The 19199-nt window shown below is 39.5% G+C and overlaps 1 protein-coding gene across 1 annotated transcript in view; it reads left to right on the top strand.

Moving 5' to 3' along the window:
* Window positions 1-218: 218 nt before the first annotated feature.
* The window catches only part of LOC126162506 (esterase E4-like), a 125991-nt gene continuing 107010 nt past the window's right edge, over window positions 219-19199 (top strand). The window contains exons 1-2 of the mRNA XM_049919056.1: window positions 219-406; window positions 925-1006. Coding sequence (XP_049775013.1) covers window positions 384-406; window positions 925-1006 — 105 coding nt within the window. The 5' untranslated portion in view covers window positions 219-383. The remainder of the gene's footprint in view (window positions 407-924; window positions 1007-19199) is intronic.

Genomic DNA, 19199 nt, shown 5'->3' with positions numbered 1-19199 from the left:
GTTAACAAAACTTTATCCTACAAAATATACAAAGTAAGTGTGTAATGGTTCAAAACGAACCAATAAATGATCACGATTAGTTCCCTGGTAAAGTACCGGTATTTTGAAAATTCGCAATTTTCATTGAGATCGATTGAAATCGCACAGTCCTTCCAGCAGAATTACGCAAGCGGCCAACCTTGGCAAGAATCTTAAATGTAGCGAAACTGGTTGGGAACTTTGTGACCTACATAGTACACTTTCTTTTCTGTATTGGGAACTGATGTGTGTAGTGTATTTCGCATGCTTGCTTTGCGGTAGAAGATGTTCGCGGTAACGAGCCAAGAGGTGTAAAATCTACAGACTTTATCAACATAACGTCCGGCGCACCACACACATACGAAATGACACGTCTTAAACAGATCATGTAAGTTTAAGTCGTAAGTAGAAACAAATTTTCGTAACGCTCAGGCTATCAGCTCTCTAAGCAGCAGGTAGTTTGGGCATGAGTAGTACGAAATTAAGTAAATGTAGCGTATTGATTTTAATATTGAAACCTACAGAATTAAATAGTCATTAACAGGAAGATTTTGGTTGCGAACTTGTGTCATGTACTCAAATAAATACCGGTAATCAAAAATTCGTCTGACGTCATGACAGCGCGTTTAAAATTTGGCGGCTAAAGACCTGGGATACTTAAATCAATGTTAGCTTAAATACTAATATCATTCTGAACTTTCGGTGTGGCGCTTGCAATGTTTCTGTATAAATGATCTTGAAACGGAGTCGAAAGCAGTGAGCTGTCCGAATCAGTGCTACCTTACTGCATTGACAGTGTATCCCAGTTCGGTAATTGCCGTGACCACAATGATAACACATGTTATTAGCATTAGATTATTAGTTTACCAAATAACGTATTTATTAATATAATAATTAATGTTGCAGGAGAACTTATGTAAGAGTAAGTGAAACCAGCCTTTCATCTTTTTCGCGTTGCTGCTTTTTGGCTCTTACAACACATAAGAAGGTAAGCGCTTAGCAATTCTTAACAATACTAGTACAGAATCTTCTTGGAATATGATCTGTATTCGTTTTTCTTCGTGTGTTCTATGCAGTTCGCATTGCCATTGAAATTTTTGTATTTACTGGTTTGACGCCCTTCTTCTCCACGCCAATCTACCTGCAAGCTTATTCATCTCTGACTATGATGTAATAGAAAATACGCAATATTCTGTCATTAGAAACGCAAAATTACATAAGAGTACGATACTATAAAACCTATTACAAAGTTATTACAGATTACAAAGAGGTGGCAATGATGAATGAATGTGCAAATCAAAAAAGAAGACGTTACCCACGCGGAAAAATCATCAGATCTGAAACAGGTACAAAGATATTGGCAAAAAGTATTAATAAAATTCGAAAATAGGCAATTATCTGTTAGCACCTCAGTGGCGTATAATTTTAATGAATACTTTTGCAAAATAGCAAATGATCTTATCCAAAATAACTTTCAAAATCTTAATATGCACTGCACTGAAAACTACAAAACGTCTAGAGGGTGTACATTTCTCAAACAGGTCATACTTAGGAACGAGCTTGTTAAAGAAACGCTCATGTGATTTTGATGTTACAGACAGTATTAGAAATCAGACAGGCATTATATTGTAGCACGTCTGAAGCATATTATTAATTACTCCGATCTCACAAGTAACTTTCCAAATCATCTATAGGTTGTGAAGCTTAACACACACACACACACACACACACACACACACACACACACACCTCCCCCGCCGCCCCATCTGTCTCTTTTACTAAAAGGGAGCCACAGGCAATGTTAACAATTATGGGTCTGGCGCACAGCTTAGTGGTTACTCAACTCAAACATCTTTCTGAAGCTCCTATCACTATTATAGTTTATAAACAGAAGCTCACTGCTGTCAGAAACATCAGCATGACTTAGGCAAGCTAGATCTACAACCACAGCAATCTACAAATATGTGCATGCTCTTGTAAAAGCAATAAATGAAAAGTTAATGGCTACCAGAATAGTTATTGGACCTTCCCAAGCGTTTGACATTATAGATCATGCTATTCTACTGAATAAATTGACAATAAGGGGAATTAGAGGTATTCCAAATGAATGAATTAGATCACATCTCACTAACTGGTAACAAAAAGTTGGTCTTAAACAACATATAACTACTTGAAACATTTCAAGAACAACAACATACTCTTCAAAAAAAAATATAATCACGAAGGTAAACATCAGGTCCAGTCCTGTTTCTGCTGTTTATAGACAATTTGAGTAACATAGCTTATGCCAAATCAAAACTTTTATTCGCAAGTGACATCAACAGTTTGGTTACAGGATTGGACTGAAAAATCCTTCAGTTGTTACGAGACACATCATTGTTGGAGCTAACACTGGTTTCAAAATAAATAAAAAAATAAAACTTATAATAATCACTGAAAAATAGTATCATGATCTTTAATATATTCCATCACAAGCAACAAAATGATCACACATTGGAAACAAATAAAATTTTAAAACTGGTTGATGTGAAATTCCCAGGAATATATCTGCAGGGTGATCTAAAATCGAGACGCCTATTCAACTTCTTACAGCTAAACTATCATTACTCTGTTACATTCCATGGATACTGGAAGCAAGCTGTCATAGAGAAACAGTAGTACAGACACATCATGCACATTTACAGTTGGTAATCACATATAAAATAATGTTTTGGGAAAATACATCCTGTAGTCGAACTGTAATCAAAACCCATAAAAGAATTATTGAAAACATATGCAACGTCAAGAGACAAGACTCATTCCTCTTCTTTTCCATACTCTTTCCATGCATCTATATACTATGGCAGGAAAAAATTCACAATACCAAAAAAAAAAAAAAAATTCATGTATGATAATGAAATTTTGGGAATACATTCATCTAGATAAAATATTTAAGTGACTAACATTGCAAGATCACATGTTAATGTAAGTGGAAGATAAGCCACTGCTAATGTGAAATGCAGGTACATTAATAACCAGTGTTACTGCCAGAATTTTGAATGCAAGCCTGCAAATGTGCATGCGTTGTGTTGTACAGGTGCTGGGTGTCAGTTTGTGGGATGGAGCCCCATTCCTGTTGCACTTGCTCAATCAGTGCAAGGGCTGTTAATGCTGTTTGTGGGAGGCACTGGATTTGTTATCTGATGGTGTCCCATATGTGATCAATTGAAGACAGATCTTCTGATCAAGCAAGCCAAGGCAATATGTTGACACTCTGCAGAGCATGTTGGGTGACAACAGTGGTATGTGAGTGTTATCCTGTTGAAAAACGCTCCCTGGAATGCTGTTCTTGAATGGCACCACAACAGGCTGAATCACCAGACTGATGTACAATTTTATACTAAGGGTGTGTGGGATAATGGTGAGAGTGCTCCTGCTGTGATACGAAATTGCACCCCAAACCATAATTCCAGATGTAGGTTCAGTGGGTTTAGCGTACATTTATCTTGATAAAATATTTAAGTGACTAACATACAGGCCTTTAACAGTCCTCCTAACTAACAGATACCCATCACTGGCAGTGCAGTAGAACCAACTTGCATCAGAAAACACAAGAGACCTCGACCTCCACCCTGCCCTCCAATGAGCTCTTGCTTGACACCACTGAAGTCCCAGATGGTGGTGATTCGGAGCCAGTGGAATGCACACTACAGGGCGTCTGCCTCGGAGCTGTCCTTGAAGTAACGGATTCATAACAGTTCATTGCTCAGTAGTGCCACTTGATCCTATGGAACCCAGTCTTCTTGCAACCATACATTCTGGTAACCACCACTGCCAGCACTCATGTACAGTGGCTACATTCCTGCCAAGTCTTTCTGCAATATTGCAAAAGGACTATCCAGATTCTCGTAACCCTATTATTGACCTTGTTCAAACTCAGTGCGGTACTGATAATGTATCTTTGTCGTATTAAAAGTATTCTTGACTAACATCAACTAACCATATCCAATCTTAAAGGTAACTAATGTTCACTGTCTTTACAGCATGTATTTAAAGAAAACCTGATTTGCATCCTCATAGCGGCTCTGCAGTGTATGCAGCTGCAGCGTGATGTTTGAGTAGACATCACCTTTCACATGTAGAAACACACCTATGAACTTTTGAGTATGTCGCACAATTTCTTCTAATTTTGAGATTGTTTTTTTTTTCCATCAGTGCATATGAAACAATAGTTTTCACACGAGAATATTTAGCAACCTCCCACATATATCAGTAAAATCGTAAAATGAAGAACTGCATAAATTTCACATCTCCCATGTCAGAATGTCAGTCTATCAGAAAAGTGTTCTTCACAATGGAACACAATTGTACAATCACCATCCTGACAACATCAAAGCAAAAAATAAAATCCATTAAAGAAAGAAAGAAAATCCATTAAAAAAATGAAATCATTTGAGATGAACTACAGTTTCCATGTTGTTAATGAATTCCTCACCAAATTAAGTGGAGTTTTGTAATGTAAAATTACCAGATATATTGTAGCAATCATGTATGATGAACTGTATTAATTATATTTATAATAAATTGCATTAACATAGGTCATTTATATTTATGGTGGAACATGTCTACAGCAATCACTGGTGGTAAACCATATTAATAATGAAACTTCCTGGCAGATTAAAACTGTGTACCAGACTGAGACTCGAACTCAGGCCCTTTGCCTTTAAGGGGCAAGTACTTTACTAAATGAATTCATGAAGCACGACTCGCAACCTGTCCTTGCAGCTAAGGCCCCTGGTTTGTATCTCAGCCTGTCACACAGTTTTAATTTGCCTGGAAGCTTCATATCAATGGACACTCCACTGTAGGGTGAAAATCTCATTCTGTAGTGATTTTTCTATATATGTGAAATGTTTATTCCCCTGCATTCTTTTATTGATTTATCCTATTTCTGTACAAGCTGTCACAGGACCAAAGCAAAATAAATAACTACTGCAATCTACTTCCATTAGAACTTACTTGCTGTATTCTCATTATTCTTGCCTAGATCTAACCCCTCCTCCTCTTTCAAAGTTAACCTTAGCTGTTTCCAAACTGACATACAGTGAGACTGTAGCTTACACAGCCAAATAGCTAAGTTCAGTACTCAGTATTGCAAAAACAAGCATCAAAGAACCCTCTGTATTCCAAAGCATACAAAATGCCAACATCAAATACAACAAATACCATCAACAGAAAAACCAAAACTTACATGAAGAAATAACCTTTAAAATCACATGATGATTTTTAACATTAGAGATCATAACAAAACTTTAAAAATGCAGTAAAGGCATAATAAAAAAATACAATAAAGTTACACCCTCTGATGTAAAGTACAAGATAACATTTTTTATAGGAATGTACCTAATGTAAAAGCACAAAGCAATTTCTTAAAAACAAACACAGAAAAATGAAGATCAGAAACAGCCTTTCTACACTTCCAAAAATATCAATTAAATATAAAGACGTTAACCCTTTACAATGGGAAATTATGCCCTCTCTCATCATACTCAAAAGCTTGACCAACCTAGTGGTTGACATTATCAGTGTAAATTCTTAACAGCAATGTACAAAATTGTAATGTCTTTTTATTGCTTTTGTAAATGACTGTTAAGAATTTTAGACATCAAAAAAATTTCTCCTTTTCAGACACATTTTTCTTTGAATTACCTGTCTGTATTTTATACCCATTCAACTTTGACCATCAACAGTTAATTTACTGACCAAATTGCAAAACTCGTGTACTACTTTTAGTGTCTCCTTTCCTAATCTAACTTCCTCAGCATCATCTGATTTAATTTGACTATATTCAGCTTTCTTGATGTTCATCTTGCTATCTACTTTGAAGATAATGTTCATGCAATTCAACTGTTTATCCAGTTATTTGCTGTCTCTGAAAAAATTACAATGTTATTGGCAAAACTAAACACCTTTTATTTCCTCTACCTATACTTGAATTTGTTTACAAATTTTGCCTTGATTTCCTTTATACCTTTCTTGCTGTGGAGATTGAATAAGATTTGGAATAGGCTACAACCCTTTCTCAGTCGCTTCTAAGCTCCTGCTTCCTTTTGATGTCCTCAACTCTTATAACATGTACATGTACATTTATAAACAAGTAAGCCTACATCACATTATCACATTCCTTTCTAGTTTCTCATCACGTTATTTTAGTAAACACACACACACACACACATACACACACACACACACACACACACACACACACACACACAGAGGTAGAGAGCGAGAGAGAGAGAGAGAGACCTCCTTTTTTCTAAATCAATACTGGTGTTTGTTTAGTAACATTTTTTTTTAAGACTGTAATGTGTTTATACAAAAATTTCTCTATTATTTTTTACACAATTGAGACAATTGTTATGTACCTGTAGTTGACTGGTATATCTCTTATCAGTCATTTTATAAACTGGATGTGTAACTGTTGTTTTAAGTTGTTCCAGAAAATGTTATCCTGTTTTAAGTTGTTCCACAAAAATGTTATTCTCAGGAATTGTAGTTGCAAGGTAGAGTAGGGGCATTCTAATTTCATGGCTTACATACTTTAGAGTGCAATTGCTGAAACCATAATAGTCATTTGTTCTGTCTTTACTCAGCTTATTTATAGGTTTCATAATGTATTAATATATAAAGCTGACTTGTTGCCATCTCCAGGTGGTCCTGATAATTGTTTTGTCTTCACTGGACACTGTCTTATGTAACCCCACCCTCATGATTTCAAACTTAGGTCCACAATATCCGTTGGAGGCTCCACTGGCAAGGTGGAGGGGAAAGTGTGCTGCTGAGACATGAGTTGTGGCCTTCAGTTTATGTGACTCTATTGTGGGGCTTAGGATGCCACTGTCACAGAGGAAGCATGTCTACGTAGTGTGATCAAAGCTCTCCAGTTGGTATGACATGAGCGGACCTTCCCAGGCATTGTCATTGTACTTTGAAAATGCTGGAGGCTAAGTCCCAAGCCTTACTTAGCTGCAAATTGCTGTCTTTCTTTATTATCTCATCATGTAGCCAGATCTTGACAGAGTCTTTCAGAACACAATTTTGGAATATGTTGGCCTGCTTGCAACTTGTTGTAAGACCATTGGAGATGCAGTGCTCTGCCTCAGCTGACTTAGTAGACCATTCATTGAACAGCAGAAATGTTGAGTTGTCAGCAGACACATGCAAAAGAGAAAGAATACTTGATAGCCTTTGGAATCAATCAGCTAGTGTACACACATGTCTGGGCCCCTACAAAGTGCTTGCTGGCTAGAAAAATAAGGGGGAGGGGGGGGGGGCTGACAGATGTATGAGCTAGGCATATGATGCACAGGTACTGGAGCTGGTGGGGAGTGGTGGACACTGAAAGTGGTGTGAAGATGTGAATTGGGAGGGGGTGACAGTACAGAGTAAGTGGAAACCATTGGGTGGTGGGTGTGGTGTCAGTGAGTTAACAGAGACAGAGGCCAGAGAGCTTATAGGAGTGAAGGATGTGTTGCAAGGATATCTCCAATTTGCATAGTTCAGAAAAGCAAGTGGTGGAGGGAAGGATTCAGGTGGCCCAGGTTGTGAAGCAGCCATTAAAATTGAGCATGTTGCGCTCAGCTCCATGTTGGTGTGCCACTAAATGGGCAACTTTATTCTTTCCAGAATGAGATTTTCACTCTGCAGCGGAGTGTGCGCTGATATGAAACTTCCTGGCAGATTAAAACTGTGTGCCCGACCGAGACTCGAACTCGGGACCTTTGCCTTTCGCGGGCAAGTGCTCTACCAACTGAGCTACCGAAGCACAACTCACGCCCGGTACTCACAGCTTTACTTCTGCCAGTACCTCGTCTCCTACCTTCCAAACTTTACAGAAGCTCTCCTGCGAACCTTGCAGAACTAGCACTCCTGAAAGAAAGGAGGAGCTTCTGTAAAGTTTGGAAGGTAGGAGATGAGGTACTGGCAGAAGTAAAGCTGTGAGTACCGGGCGTGAGTCGTGCTTCGGTAGCTCAGTTGGTAGAGCACTTGCCCGCGAAAGGCAAAGGTCCCGAGTTCGAGTCTCGGTCGGGCACACAGTTTTAATCTGCCAGGAAGTTTCATATCAGCGCACACTCCGCTGCAGAGTGAAAATCTCATTCTGGAAACATCTCCCAGGCTGTGGCTAAGCCATGTCTCCGCAATATCCTTTCTTTCAGGAGTGCTAGTTCTGCAAGGTTCGCAAGAGAGCTTCTGTAAAGTTTGGAAGGTAGGAGACGAGGTACTGGCAGAAGTAAAGCTGTGAGTACCGGGCGTGAGTTGTGCTTCGGTAGCTCAGTTGGTAGAGCACTTGCCCGCGAAAGGCAAAGGTCCCGAGTTCGAGTCTCGGTCGGGCACACAGTTTTAATCTGCCAGGAAGTTTCAACTTTGTTCTTAGTCACAGTCTGGTGGTAGTCATTCTTTCGGGTGGACAGCTGGTGATTTCAGCAGAATTGCTATATGACATAGCTGCTTTTACAGGTGGCTCTGCCTCTGATGGGGTAGGATGATCCTGTGACCAAATTGGAGTATGAAGTGCTGGGTGTGGAGGAGGGGGGGGGGGGGGGGAATAGGGCACAACTTGCAGCTGAGAACAACATGCGAGATTTCCATGGCTGCTTGACTAGCTGGGCCATCTGCTGGATCCATCCCTCCACCACCTGCTTTTCTGAACTACGCAGATGGGAGTAAACCTTGCAGCACATTCTTTGCTCCCATGATTCTCCTGGCGTCAGTGTTGCCATACCCTCCACTCAACAGTTTCCCCCTCCTCTGTCCTATCACCCCTCCCAGTTCACATGTCCACATCACATTCATTGTGTGCCACTCATCACAGACTCTGGCACCAATGCATCACAAGCCTAGCCTATACAGCAGCCACCCCTCCCTACTGCATTCATAACCAGCAAACTAGCTGTTTGTCTCTGAGCCACTAGTTACCCATCTCAACCCGCTCTTTCTGCTTTCAGCTCCCTCCCTCTCTTGGTCCGTCTGTAGGTCCGTCATCGATCCATCGTCCTGATGTACATACAATCCCATCTGACGAGGCTGCAATCAGCCACTTCATGAAAATGCATCCATATGAGCTGCAACCTGTCTGTGTACTTACATACACAGACTGGTAGCAGCTGACATGGTGCATTTTCATGAAGTGACTGATTGCTGCCTCATCAGATGGGGCTGTACATACATCAGTAAGACGTATGACTGAAGCATTGGCATTTAGAGCACCACATTACAGATGGGAAGCATGGCTTTATGTCACAGAAGTAAACAAAGACGTTGACCTTCTCTGCAAGCGAAGCTCCCTTCGAATTGAAGATGAATACTTCAATGTCAGCTTTGTTGTCTGATGGGCCTCAAAGTACATGACATACCAAATAGATCTCTTGCTTCTAGATACACAACTTAATAGAACCAATAGCACATTTAATTAGAAGTTAATTTGCCAGGGGACTTTTCTTGACCTTTCAAAATCACTGAGATATGGGCATTGTGTAAAAAGGGGGCAAATACTGACAAAGAACTACACAGCAATTTCGTTGACTTCAACACTTCGCAAGTTACTCAAAAGAGGAATTCTATACCAAACGGAATCTTCGTTTTGTAAAGTCAACCTACTAAACTACTCACAGCACAAATTCCAAAATAGGAGATCCACTATGACAGTCTACATCCACATCTAAATGATTACTCTGTAATTCACTATTAAGTGCCTCACACAGGGTTCACTGAACCACCATCAAGCTATTTCTGTAAAATTCCACTCTTGAACAGCTCATGGGAAAAACAAACACTTAAATATTTCTGTGTGAGCTCTGGTTTCTCTTATTTTATTATGATGATTATTTCTCCCTAAGGATGTGGGCACTGTATCCTCTGCCAGTGTGGGAAAAATTACTTAGGTCAGGCTATCTGGACAATAAAGGAAAGATTCACACAGCATGAATGTCAGACAGATGGGGAACAATTACCTAAATATAATAGGAAAGCTCTGGTAGAATGCAAATTTAAGAGCATAGGAGACCATTTCCTGAACAGCATAATCTAAATTTAGTCATCGAGAAGCTGTCATACTAGTGCTGACTGGAAACCCAATGTTGTGATTGCAGTTCAGCAGGTGGAGTGGGTGGAATAGGGTTCATGTCAGGTGAGGTGTGGGGGAGGGGAGGAAGAGTGAGGGGGGGGGGGGGGGCAGTAGACTGAGACAAAGAGCTTATTGGCAGGCAGTGCCTCACATTCCCTCAGTGTTGACCTCCAGTAGATGCGTAAGTAAATTTGACGATTGGGGGAGATAGGCCCTCTGTTCTTGTGATTCCTGCAACATCATCTTCTTTGACCTTGAATCTCCACACCTGACCAGAGAAACAGCATCCTCCTTCAGCATCTATTGGGGACAGGAATGTCTTTTGTGATCCTTCTCCCCACAAATCTAAAGACAAGTGACTGAAGGAGACATAGGCTGTGGGTCCAAGAACTGCCTGCTTCTCTTCTGTTCCTATGCCCACAGCAGATAAGCCATCACGAGAGTCCTGACTGTCTAAAGTAGTGAAAGAGAAGAAGAAGAAATACTAGGAAAGTTGATTCTGGTTACCCCAGAGGTGCCAGATCCTTCCATACCATCAGACTGATGTTGATGTGGATGTTGTTCCACCAGACAGTGGTCCTTTTGGCCTCTTCATGCCTAACCAGGACACCCTTAATGTGATGATTCAGTGCACCTGCTATGGATATTACAGCCACCTGCAGGGTGAGGAGTCAGCCCCTTTCTCACTTTTAGTCACGTTTTAAGTTTTTAAGCCTTTTTGTTTTTTCATGAAGAAAATAGGATTACTTTTGTTTCCAAGTTTTCTACATCCATGTTCACTCACTTACTTTTTGGAATACTCCAGTGATGAAAGTGAGGGGCTTCTGACATTTGAGATAGATTTTACCTTTTCAATAATTGCAATATTTTTTTTATCTTTTGCGCAACTGTTATTATTGTCAAACAACAATGAAAACTCCAGGATTGATAATAGTTAAATAAAGGAAAGACAACCAATCACCTACAGATGACTGATCTGTGGTGAGTAGAAATATGCAACAAGAAACAGTACTTATATTAGCTTTTTAGCTCTTGCTCTTTCTCTAGTAGAAGTACACACATTCATACATACAACCACAAAGAGACATTTTTGCTGTAGCCACAAGTGTGTGTGTTCGGGTGTCTGTGGGGATGGGTGACTGTATACTCCTACTAGAGAAAGAGCAAGACCCTGAAAGCTAGTATAAACACTGTTTATCATTGCATGTTTCTATGTGCTACACATCCAGATCATGCACAAACTTTATGGTATTTGGTATATGTGCCAACAATAGGGATGTTAAGTACCAAAGATAGTTCCACCACCAACTGATCTGGGCAATAAAATTTCCAATTACCCTGTGTGTATGTCAGCTATGGTGAGTGGTTGCCTTTCCTTTATTTTATGTGTCATTAGCATCAAATATTCCTCTATTGCAGCTGCTTCTGTTTTTGTTCCAGAATCTAATATTGCTGTTGTAACAACATTGCTGCTGTGATACTCTGTTCAGCTATGAAAATAAACTTTTTGAGATGAAAGTACTAATTCCGTAGTGACTGGCTTGAAAAAATAGTTTGAGAAGTAAAGTTTCTTCTTGGGTGAAAGAGGGGGAAGGGGGTGTTGGTGAAGGTGAACTATTTTGCAGTGTGTGTTCTTGTTCTGTTAATTTTGAGACTAAAGGTTTTCAGGCAGTTTTTAACGACTCACTTTCAACAAAATGTAAGTGTAACTTTGAAATTAAATGTGGACCATATCAGTTATGTTTAGAATATTCATATCATCCTCAAACTGTTTGGTAGTTGGTATAAGCACCAACAATAGGGATGTTATGCACCAAGGATAGTTCCATCACCACTGAATTGATTTGCACAATGAAATCAGTGATTTCAAATTACTCTGTGTGTTTGTCAAATGATATCTGTAATATTTTCAAGATTATGTTCCCTCATAGTGTTCCTGAATATTTTTGACTTTCATCTAAGAAAATGAGATACATGATACCTGATACACTTGAACCATATTTCCTGGAACATATGTTAGAAGAGCATGTTCATCATATGACACTTTGAGTTTAATTGAAACTATCAATGTTAAATATGAAAAAATGAATTACAAACAACCATTATATTTTAACCAGAGAGGGTATTGCATCACAATGTGTCACCTAATAACTTTCTTTATCAGTAAAGCAGTTGATGAAACATTACATCATAAATTATGTGAAGCTCTTTCTGAAGCCAACTTGTCCCTAAATAAAAGCCTTATGCTGGGATCAGACACATGTAATGTCAGTAAAAAGAGTGTTTAGGATTTTAGATAGTGATGTCCAAGAGACCCAAAGCAGACAGCTTCTAAGCATTGGAACTTGCAACATCCGTACAGTGCAAAATACCTTTGTAAAGGCTCTAGAGTGTTCACATGAAGAAGCATCCAAATTTCTGATCAGTATTTACTATTATTTTGGTGATTGGCCTGTCCATTAGGAAGAAATTGAAGGAATTCAGTCCAACATTCTACATCACTGGTTTTTGAGGCATACAACCACAAGGTGGGTTACTTGAGGACCTTCAGCCGACAGGATTTTGCAACAACAGGATAATATTTTATATTACTTTCTTAAGCATTTCAAGTTCTGTTCAAAAAATTCTGCAACTTTTTCCATAAAATTTTTCTACACTTTACCTTTCACTTATTGTGCATGGCCTCATTCAAAATATTCTCCTGTGCAATTGATACACTGCTCCCAATGCTGTTATCACTTCTGAAAGCAGTGTTGGTATGCCTCTTGCTGGATTGTATGAAGCACCATCTACAAATTTTCTTTTATCTCATCTATCATTGCGAATCTTCATCCTTCCATCTCAACATCATAACCATAGACCCACGTCTCATCACCAGTGATGATTTTCTGATGAAATATCTCATGTTCCTAACATGAGAGTTGTCGGTAGATGTCAAAGGGAGTTCTGAACGAGGGTCATCTTTAACTTCTGTCTGGCCATTTTTAAATCATGTGAACCATTTGTAACATTGAGTACCACTTAAGCACTCATCACCATAGGCTTCCTGAATCATTTGGTGTGTCTCTGTAAAAATGTTCTTGAGTTTCATGAAAAATTTAATGCAGACGAGTTGCTCCTGTAACTTGGCCATCACAAAATTTGCAAATAGTGTGACACAATGTTCCACTCAAGAAAGTGCTGAACGATAACTAGCAGACAGTGAAACTTCCACTAGTTACACATTAAACACAAATATGTGCAGGGATGCCAACCGCATTTCACTCCAACACACCATTGGTGCAAAATTATGATTGTTTCAGAATTTTCTGTTTAGTCCAAAACCAGCAATGCTATTTTGAATGCTTGAGGAAAACCTTCAATGAAAGCAGAACTTCATTTCGTGATTTCCTCTGCAGAACTATTTAGTCAGTTCACATAATGTTTTTAAAGCCAAAAACCTTTGATTCACAAATTTCATACAGAAACAGAAAACATACTTGAAACCTTTCAGGTTCATGTTTTGAAGGGTTGTGCTTTGAGAAAAACTGAGAAAATTTCTGAAATTCTTCATAATGAACTCTTTCACTGAATAATCTGCTCCCTCTTGAAAGGCTAGTTGTTAGTGGGCAAAAAATCAAAGAGCTGAGAAAACTGGAAGAACATGACAAATTGTGGTGTCTAAAGATTACCCAAAAACATCACATCACATCTTGCAGACATGATGGAAAAAACATGCTTATCAAGTGCAGCACTGAAAGCTTTTAAGTTTTTGACACCAAAGAAAGAATGAAGGGAAGAAGCTGCAATGTCATGTTAAACGTAGCAAAGATGATGTGGTTCCATGTCTGGCAAGATTATTTACTGGACTAGTGCAAGGTTCTACTGTTTGAGACAGGTGACCCAGCTGTAGATAATAAAGGTACCAAGTATCATTGGTAGCAGCACATCTCAAAAAGAAACTAATCATCCATAGATTTAATATATCCAAATGTTTCAATACTTGTTAAAGCTCCTCTTACATTGTTCCATGGAAATATGTACATAGAAGATTTCCATTTCATTAGGAGAGGACCAGGCAGCAATGACTGAAAGATTTCTAAACAGTATTTTGATTGTTTAGTATGCTTTGTGCCCATTGACACTCAGGTCAACAGGTATGGACAGCAAGCATATCAAAATTGTAGGGTTTATAAGAAAGAATGAGAAAGGAAAAAAAACTTGAATTATAAGACAGGCAAAAAGAACAGCAGAACCAAAGGCATCTTGAAGAGGAAATTAAAAAGATTAATAAGATGAAAAAATCAATTGACTATGAGACAGCTGCTCTGAAAGAAGAGAAAAAAGAACACCAACTATCTAAGAAGGCAAGAAGAGCTTCTCTCTGAAGCTTCAGCTAAACTGAAGAAAGTACTCAAAAATGATTTAAAAGCAGCAAAACTGGCTCAGGATGTGCATGAGGGCCCACAAATCATGGAAGTAGACAAGAGGATAGAAAGGGAGAGGGAAACCATTCAGAAAAATCATGAGAAAAGAAAGTCTACTATGATTATTTTATTTTTTGCTAAGATTACTTAAAACCAGGAAGGCAAAAATATTTTGTTGAAATTTTTCCAGTATTGAAGTGATGTGATGTAGATTTTGTTTGTAATTACAATTACCAATGTCAAATTACCTATACTGAATTACCAAGGTACCTGTATATATTAATAAGTTTGTATGAGGGAAAAAAATGATCAAACACCTTCCAGGATGATAGAAAAGAAATTTATTAAGATCTTAACCGAAATGTTTTGTCAGGGATTATCAAAAATGAAAAAAATTGCTTGTGCCATATCTGTTTATTGAAATAATTTGTCATCTTTTAATCAGCTTTTTAAAATCTTCTATCACCTTTTTGAAATGTTTTGTCACCTTTCTTATCTTTTTCAAGTGCCACCATGGTTCCTCATCCTGCACATACCAGAACTATGACGACTTGTTCTGCAGTCTGTGTTGCTCTTCAAGAAACACATTTCACTCATGACCATTCTCCAGCTCATCAAGATTACTGTGCATTCTGTCAGAACTCTACTGGCTGTGAGAGAACATATTCAGGGGCCTGTACATTGGTTTGCGTAGATGTCATTAGTGAGCGGATCTCCCTCCATACCACTTTCAAAGTAACAGCAGTGTATGTGTGAATGACACCAATGATCACCTTTTGTAACACTTATTCACCCCCAGGCAGGGAACTTGGCTATTTTGAGGAGACCACCTAAATCCAACAACAGTTCCCCCTTGCCCCCCCCCCCTCCCCCTTTTTCCTCCTACTTGGAAATTTAAATGCACACCACATCTCTGTGGGAAAGTACCACACAGTTTGGTAGAGGCCTTAGGACTGATCATCTTCTTTCTGATATTGATCTATCTTCGCAATGACGATACTCCTGCCCATTTAATCCCACCCATGGCACCTTTTCAGCTATCGGCCTTACAATCTGTTCCACCAATCTCATGGTTTTGCTACAATGGTTGCTACATGATGATCCTTGTGACAGTGACCACCTTCCAGTGATCATGTCACTTCCTAGTCACCACCCAACAGATCAGTTACCATGTGGGATTCTTCAAAGAGCTACTCTTCCATCTCCTTCATCCCCTCTCTGTCAGACTGCATCAATGAGTTTGTGGAAAAATTCTCCGATGGTGATCACCCATCCCACTGCAACTGCTATCTCCCTTTCTACAGGCTCCCTCAACCACGGACCAGTGTTGTGGTGGATCAAAGAAATTGCAACAGCTATTCACCATCACTGAAAGTCCTTGCAGTGTCTCAAACCACATTATTCATAGATTACCCATGTTGCTATTAAGCAGATCCGTGTAAAAACTCACTATCTGAAGATAGTAATAAGGAATGCTGGGAGCATTGTGTCTCTTGGGAATAAATGATTTTTCATCCCAGGTGTGGGACAAGCTACATAGCCTAATGGGCTGCCAGATCAACAACTGTCCTAGATCTCCTCCTATATGACAGTATTTCTACCAATGTGTGTTTCTTACTAAACATCCTGAATCATATAATGAGCCTTTCACAAACTGTGAACATTCAGGCTCTTGAATCATTGCACAATACTGCCCAAGCCTCATTTGATCCATAAACATATTATTCAACAACTGACTTTAGAGTCCGTCTACACAGGCGGCTCTTCTATGATATTTGGCTGCTGTTTCCATTCGCAATGGTGAGAGAGTATCATTGTCCCAATTCTTAAACAAAGGAAAAAGCCAACATCTATCAACAGCTTACCAACCCATTAGCCTCACCAAAGTGCAGTACAAACTGCTTGAAATGGTAGTAGCCTGATGATTATGCAGGGTTTTCAAATCTCAGGACCTTTTGTGACACTATCAGCATGATTTCTGGGAGAGACAATCCATAACCAGCCATCTGATTAGGTTTGGAACAGCAATCCAGCCAACTTTTTCTAAATGCTGACACTTCATTGCAGTCTTTTTTGACCTACACAAGACATGTGACACTGCTCAGCGGCACCATAGTTTCCTTAACCTCCGTGACTAGAACTTTTGAGGCTCCCCACCAATTTTTATTCGTTTTTAACACACCAGTAGTTTTGGATTAGAGCTGGTACCTACATTGCTCAACTTCCATGGGAGTAAAGAGAAGGGGATCCTACAAGAATCTGTACTGAGTGTTACACTCTTCTTCATCACCATCAGTGGCTGGTGCCCTCTGTCAAACCTATGGTCACCACCACATTATATGTCGATGACCTTTGCATTTGGTATAACCCCAATCTGTAGCCTTGGCTGAATGTCATGTGCACAGTCCTGATTTTTGGCACTTCTTTGGCAAATAGCTGATATAGCTACACGATGTTCATCAACTAAAGCTTAACAGCATGCAAAAACTTAATATTCTCCTTTCCTTACTCGCAACTCTTGTGGTGCAGATTGCACTACTGTACTTCATATTTAATGGGCCGTGGTGTCGTTATGACTGGACTATGGTTTCCAGGTTTGTGACTCATTGGTTCCTTCACCTTTAAAAGTAATTGGACCCAGCCCTTCATCATTGAGTAAGACTGGTCAATGACACCTTCCGGAATAGGTCTATACATGGTCTCTTTGTTGAAGCAGGGGTTTTATCTCTCCAGTTGTCATGTTATCAACTCTTGCTTACTTATGGATTCACCATCCAACAATTTCCTAATCATTCAACATATCAAATAGATTTTGCATACGAGGGACAGCAACCCCCTTACACATGTCCACAGGTGAGATTAACAGTTGTACGGCACCTCAAGGCTCTCCGCCAGGCCTCTGACCAGCCTCCTTATACTGCAAATAGTTTATCACCCCTATGATCTTTTAGCATCTGTTCCTCTGAGTTGTTCAGTAAAATCTGGGTGCTACTGTCATACGCTGATGGCTCCAAAACCATGGATAGGACCAGATATGCTTTTACATCTCCCACTTGTCTGGAACGTGTTTGTGGGAATGCATACTGTTTGTTGGGTCGGCTACTGTGGGAGCCAAGAAGGTGGAGACTTGTCATGGCTGGTGGCAGGAATCCAAAATGATCTGCACGTATCACATTCAGATTAATAGGACTCCTTATTTCTAACAAGGAAAGAAACATAACTTAACTTGCTTCCTGTGCCTCCTATATGCAATTACTTTGACACTCTTTCCACTCGCAGGATGCAGGTTAAGTTTCATCTTCCTATTACTCAGTACTGATGCTCTCAAACTCAGCAACCATACTGGGCCGACCAGCAATGGGTGGCTGGTTAAGTAAGAGTTGACAGGGGGCGATTAACTCTGTTTTCCTAGAGGTGTGCTGCTGCCCATTCTTTCCATTGGCGTATGGGTCAGCATCATATTGATGTCATTTCGTGGTGCTGTGCTGGTCGGTGTGCCATCGATGCTTCAGGACTGCACACTATTTTACAGCGGTTCTGATAGCTATTGATAGTGCCCTGTGTTTTATTAAACTGACCTCTCTCAATGAGGACTCTCTAAGTTATTGAAGATAATTGCTCTTGGCACCTTGTGATATCTGCTACTCATTAGCTTATCTCTGACCTGTAATTCTACCTCCTCAGTTATCTTACTTTGGGTGTGTCAGGTCGTGTGGGTATTCAAGAGATGAACCAGGGTGTATACGCCCCGAGACAACTGGGAAATTCAAGGATGACGGGGAATTACTTTGTCTGGGAGAAAACTGTGTAAAACATGGGAATTTTTCAGAATTCCGGCAATTCTCATTGTTTTAGTTTTCAGATAAATTTTTGTAGTTTTGACTGGTAAAAACTGTCACACTGCCAAAGAATTTTACGATATCCTGCTACTGCAAAATAATACTGCAACAGTAAAACATAAACGAGAGAAAAAAAAACAAAATAAAACTTAAGTTGTAAAAGACGTGTGCCATTTACAACAACAACAAAACACGGTGTACACACCAGCGTCTGCCAACAGCAATATTTCTTAAAAGCTTTAGGACTAAGACTATGCAATACTTCACATCAACAAACTGCTTCCGGTGAAGGTGGTATCACAATTGAGTCTTGTATGAGCAGTACCTTCTCCCACTTCTGGCTACTTGAAGTGTGGCTGTTATCTGTAACAGCAGTAGCAACATGCAGCCAGATGCTACCCGGAAAAATTAGGTTCGTTCGAGTAAAGCTATCACAATCAAGTGCAACTGTTTTCAGATTGCCTCTGCTGCACATGCCCAGCTTCGCGATAGTTTCGGCCGCCAGAACCCTGTGGGTTTGCTTGAAAGCATTTTTCGCATGTTTCGTTGTCTGACCATCAGACTATGATGAATAAAATTGAGTCAAACATTTCTGCTTCCCACTTGTGGTCTCACTTCTTCGAAAACCAGTGACACAAAATGTTAACTGAAGGCATTCGCAATTATTACTGCCACAACTTTCCACATCAATACCCTGTCTTCTAAGTATTTTGATTATATGCATATGATGAAAAAATTTGATGAGTTTGTCTTAGATTTTGGTAACAAAAATTTTGTTGCAGGCTGAAAATGCATTGCAGATAATTAGTACCAATATTAATAAACAACGAGGTT

Source organism: Schistocerca cancellata, chromosome 2, assembly GCF_023864275.1.
Source record: "Schistocerca cancellata isolate TAMUIC-IGC-003103 chromosome 2, iqSchCanc2.1, whole genome shotgun sequence".
NCBI classification, from domain to species: domain Eukaryota; kingdom Metazoa; phylum Arthropoda; class Insecta; order Orthoptera; family Acrididae; genus Schistocerca; species Schistocerca cancellata.
This window is presented reverse-complemented; position numbering and strand designations above follow the sequence as displayed.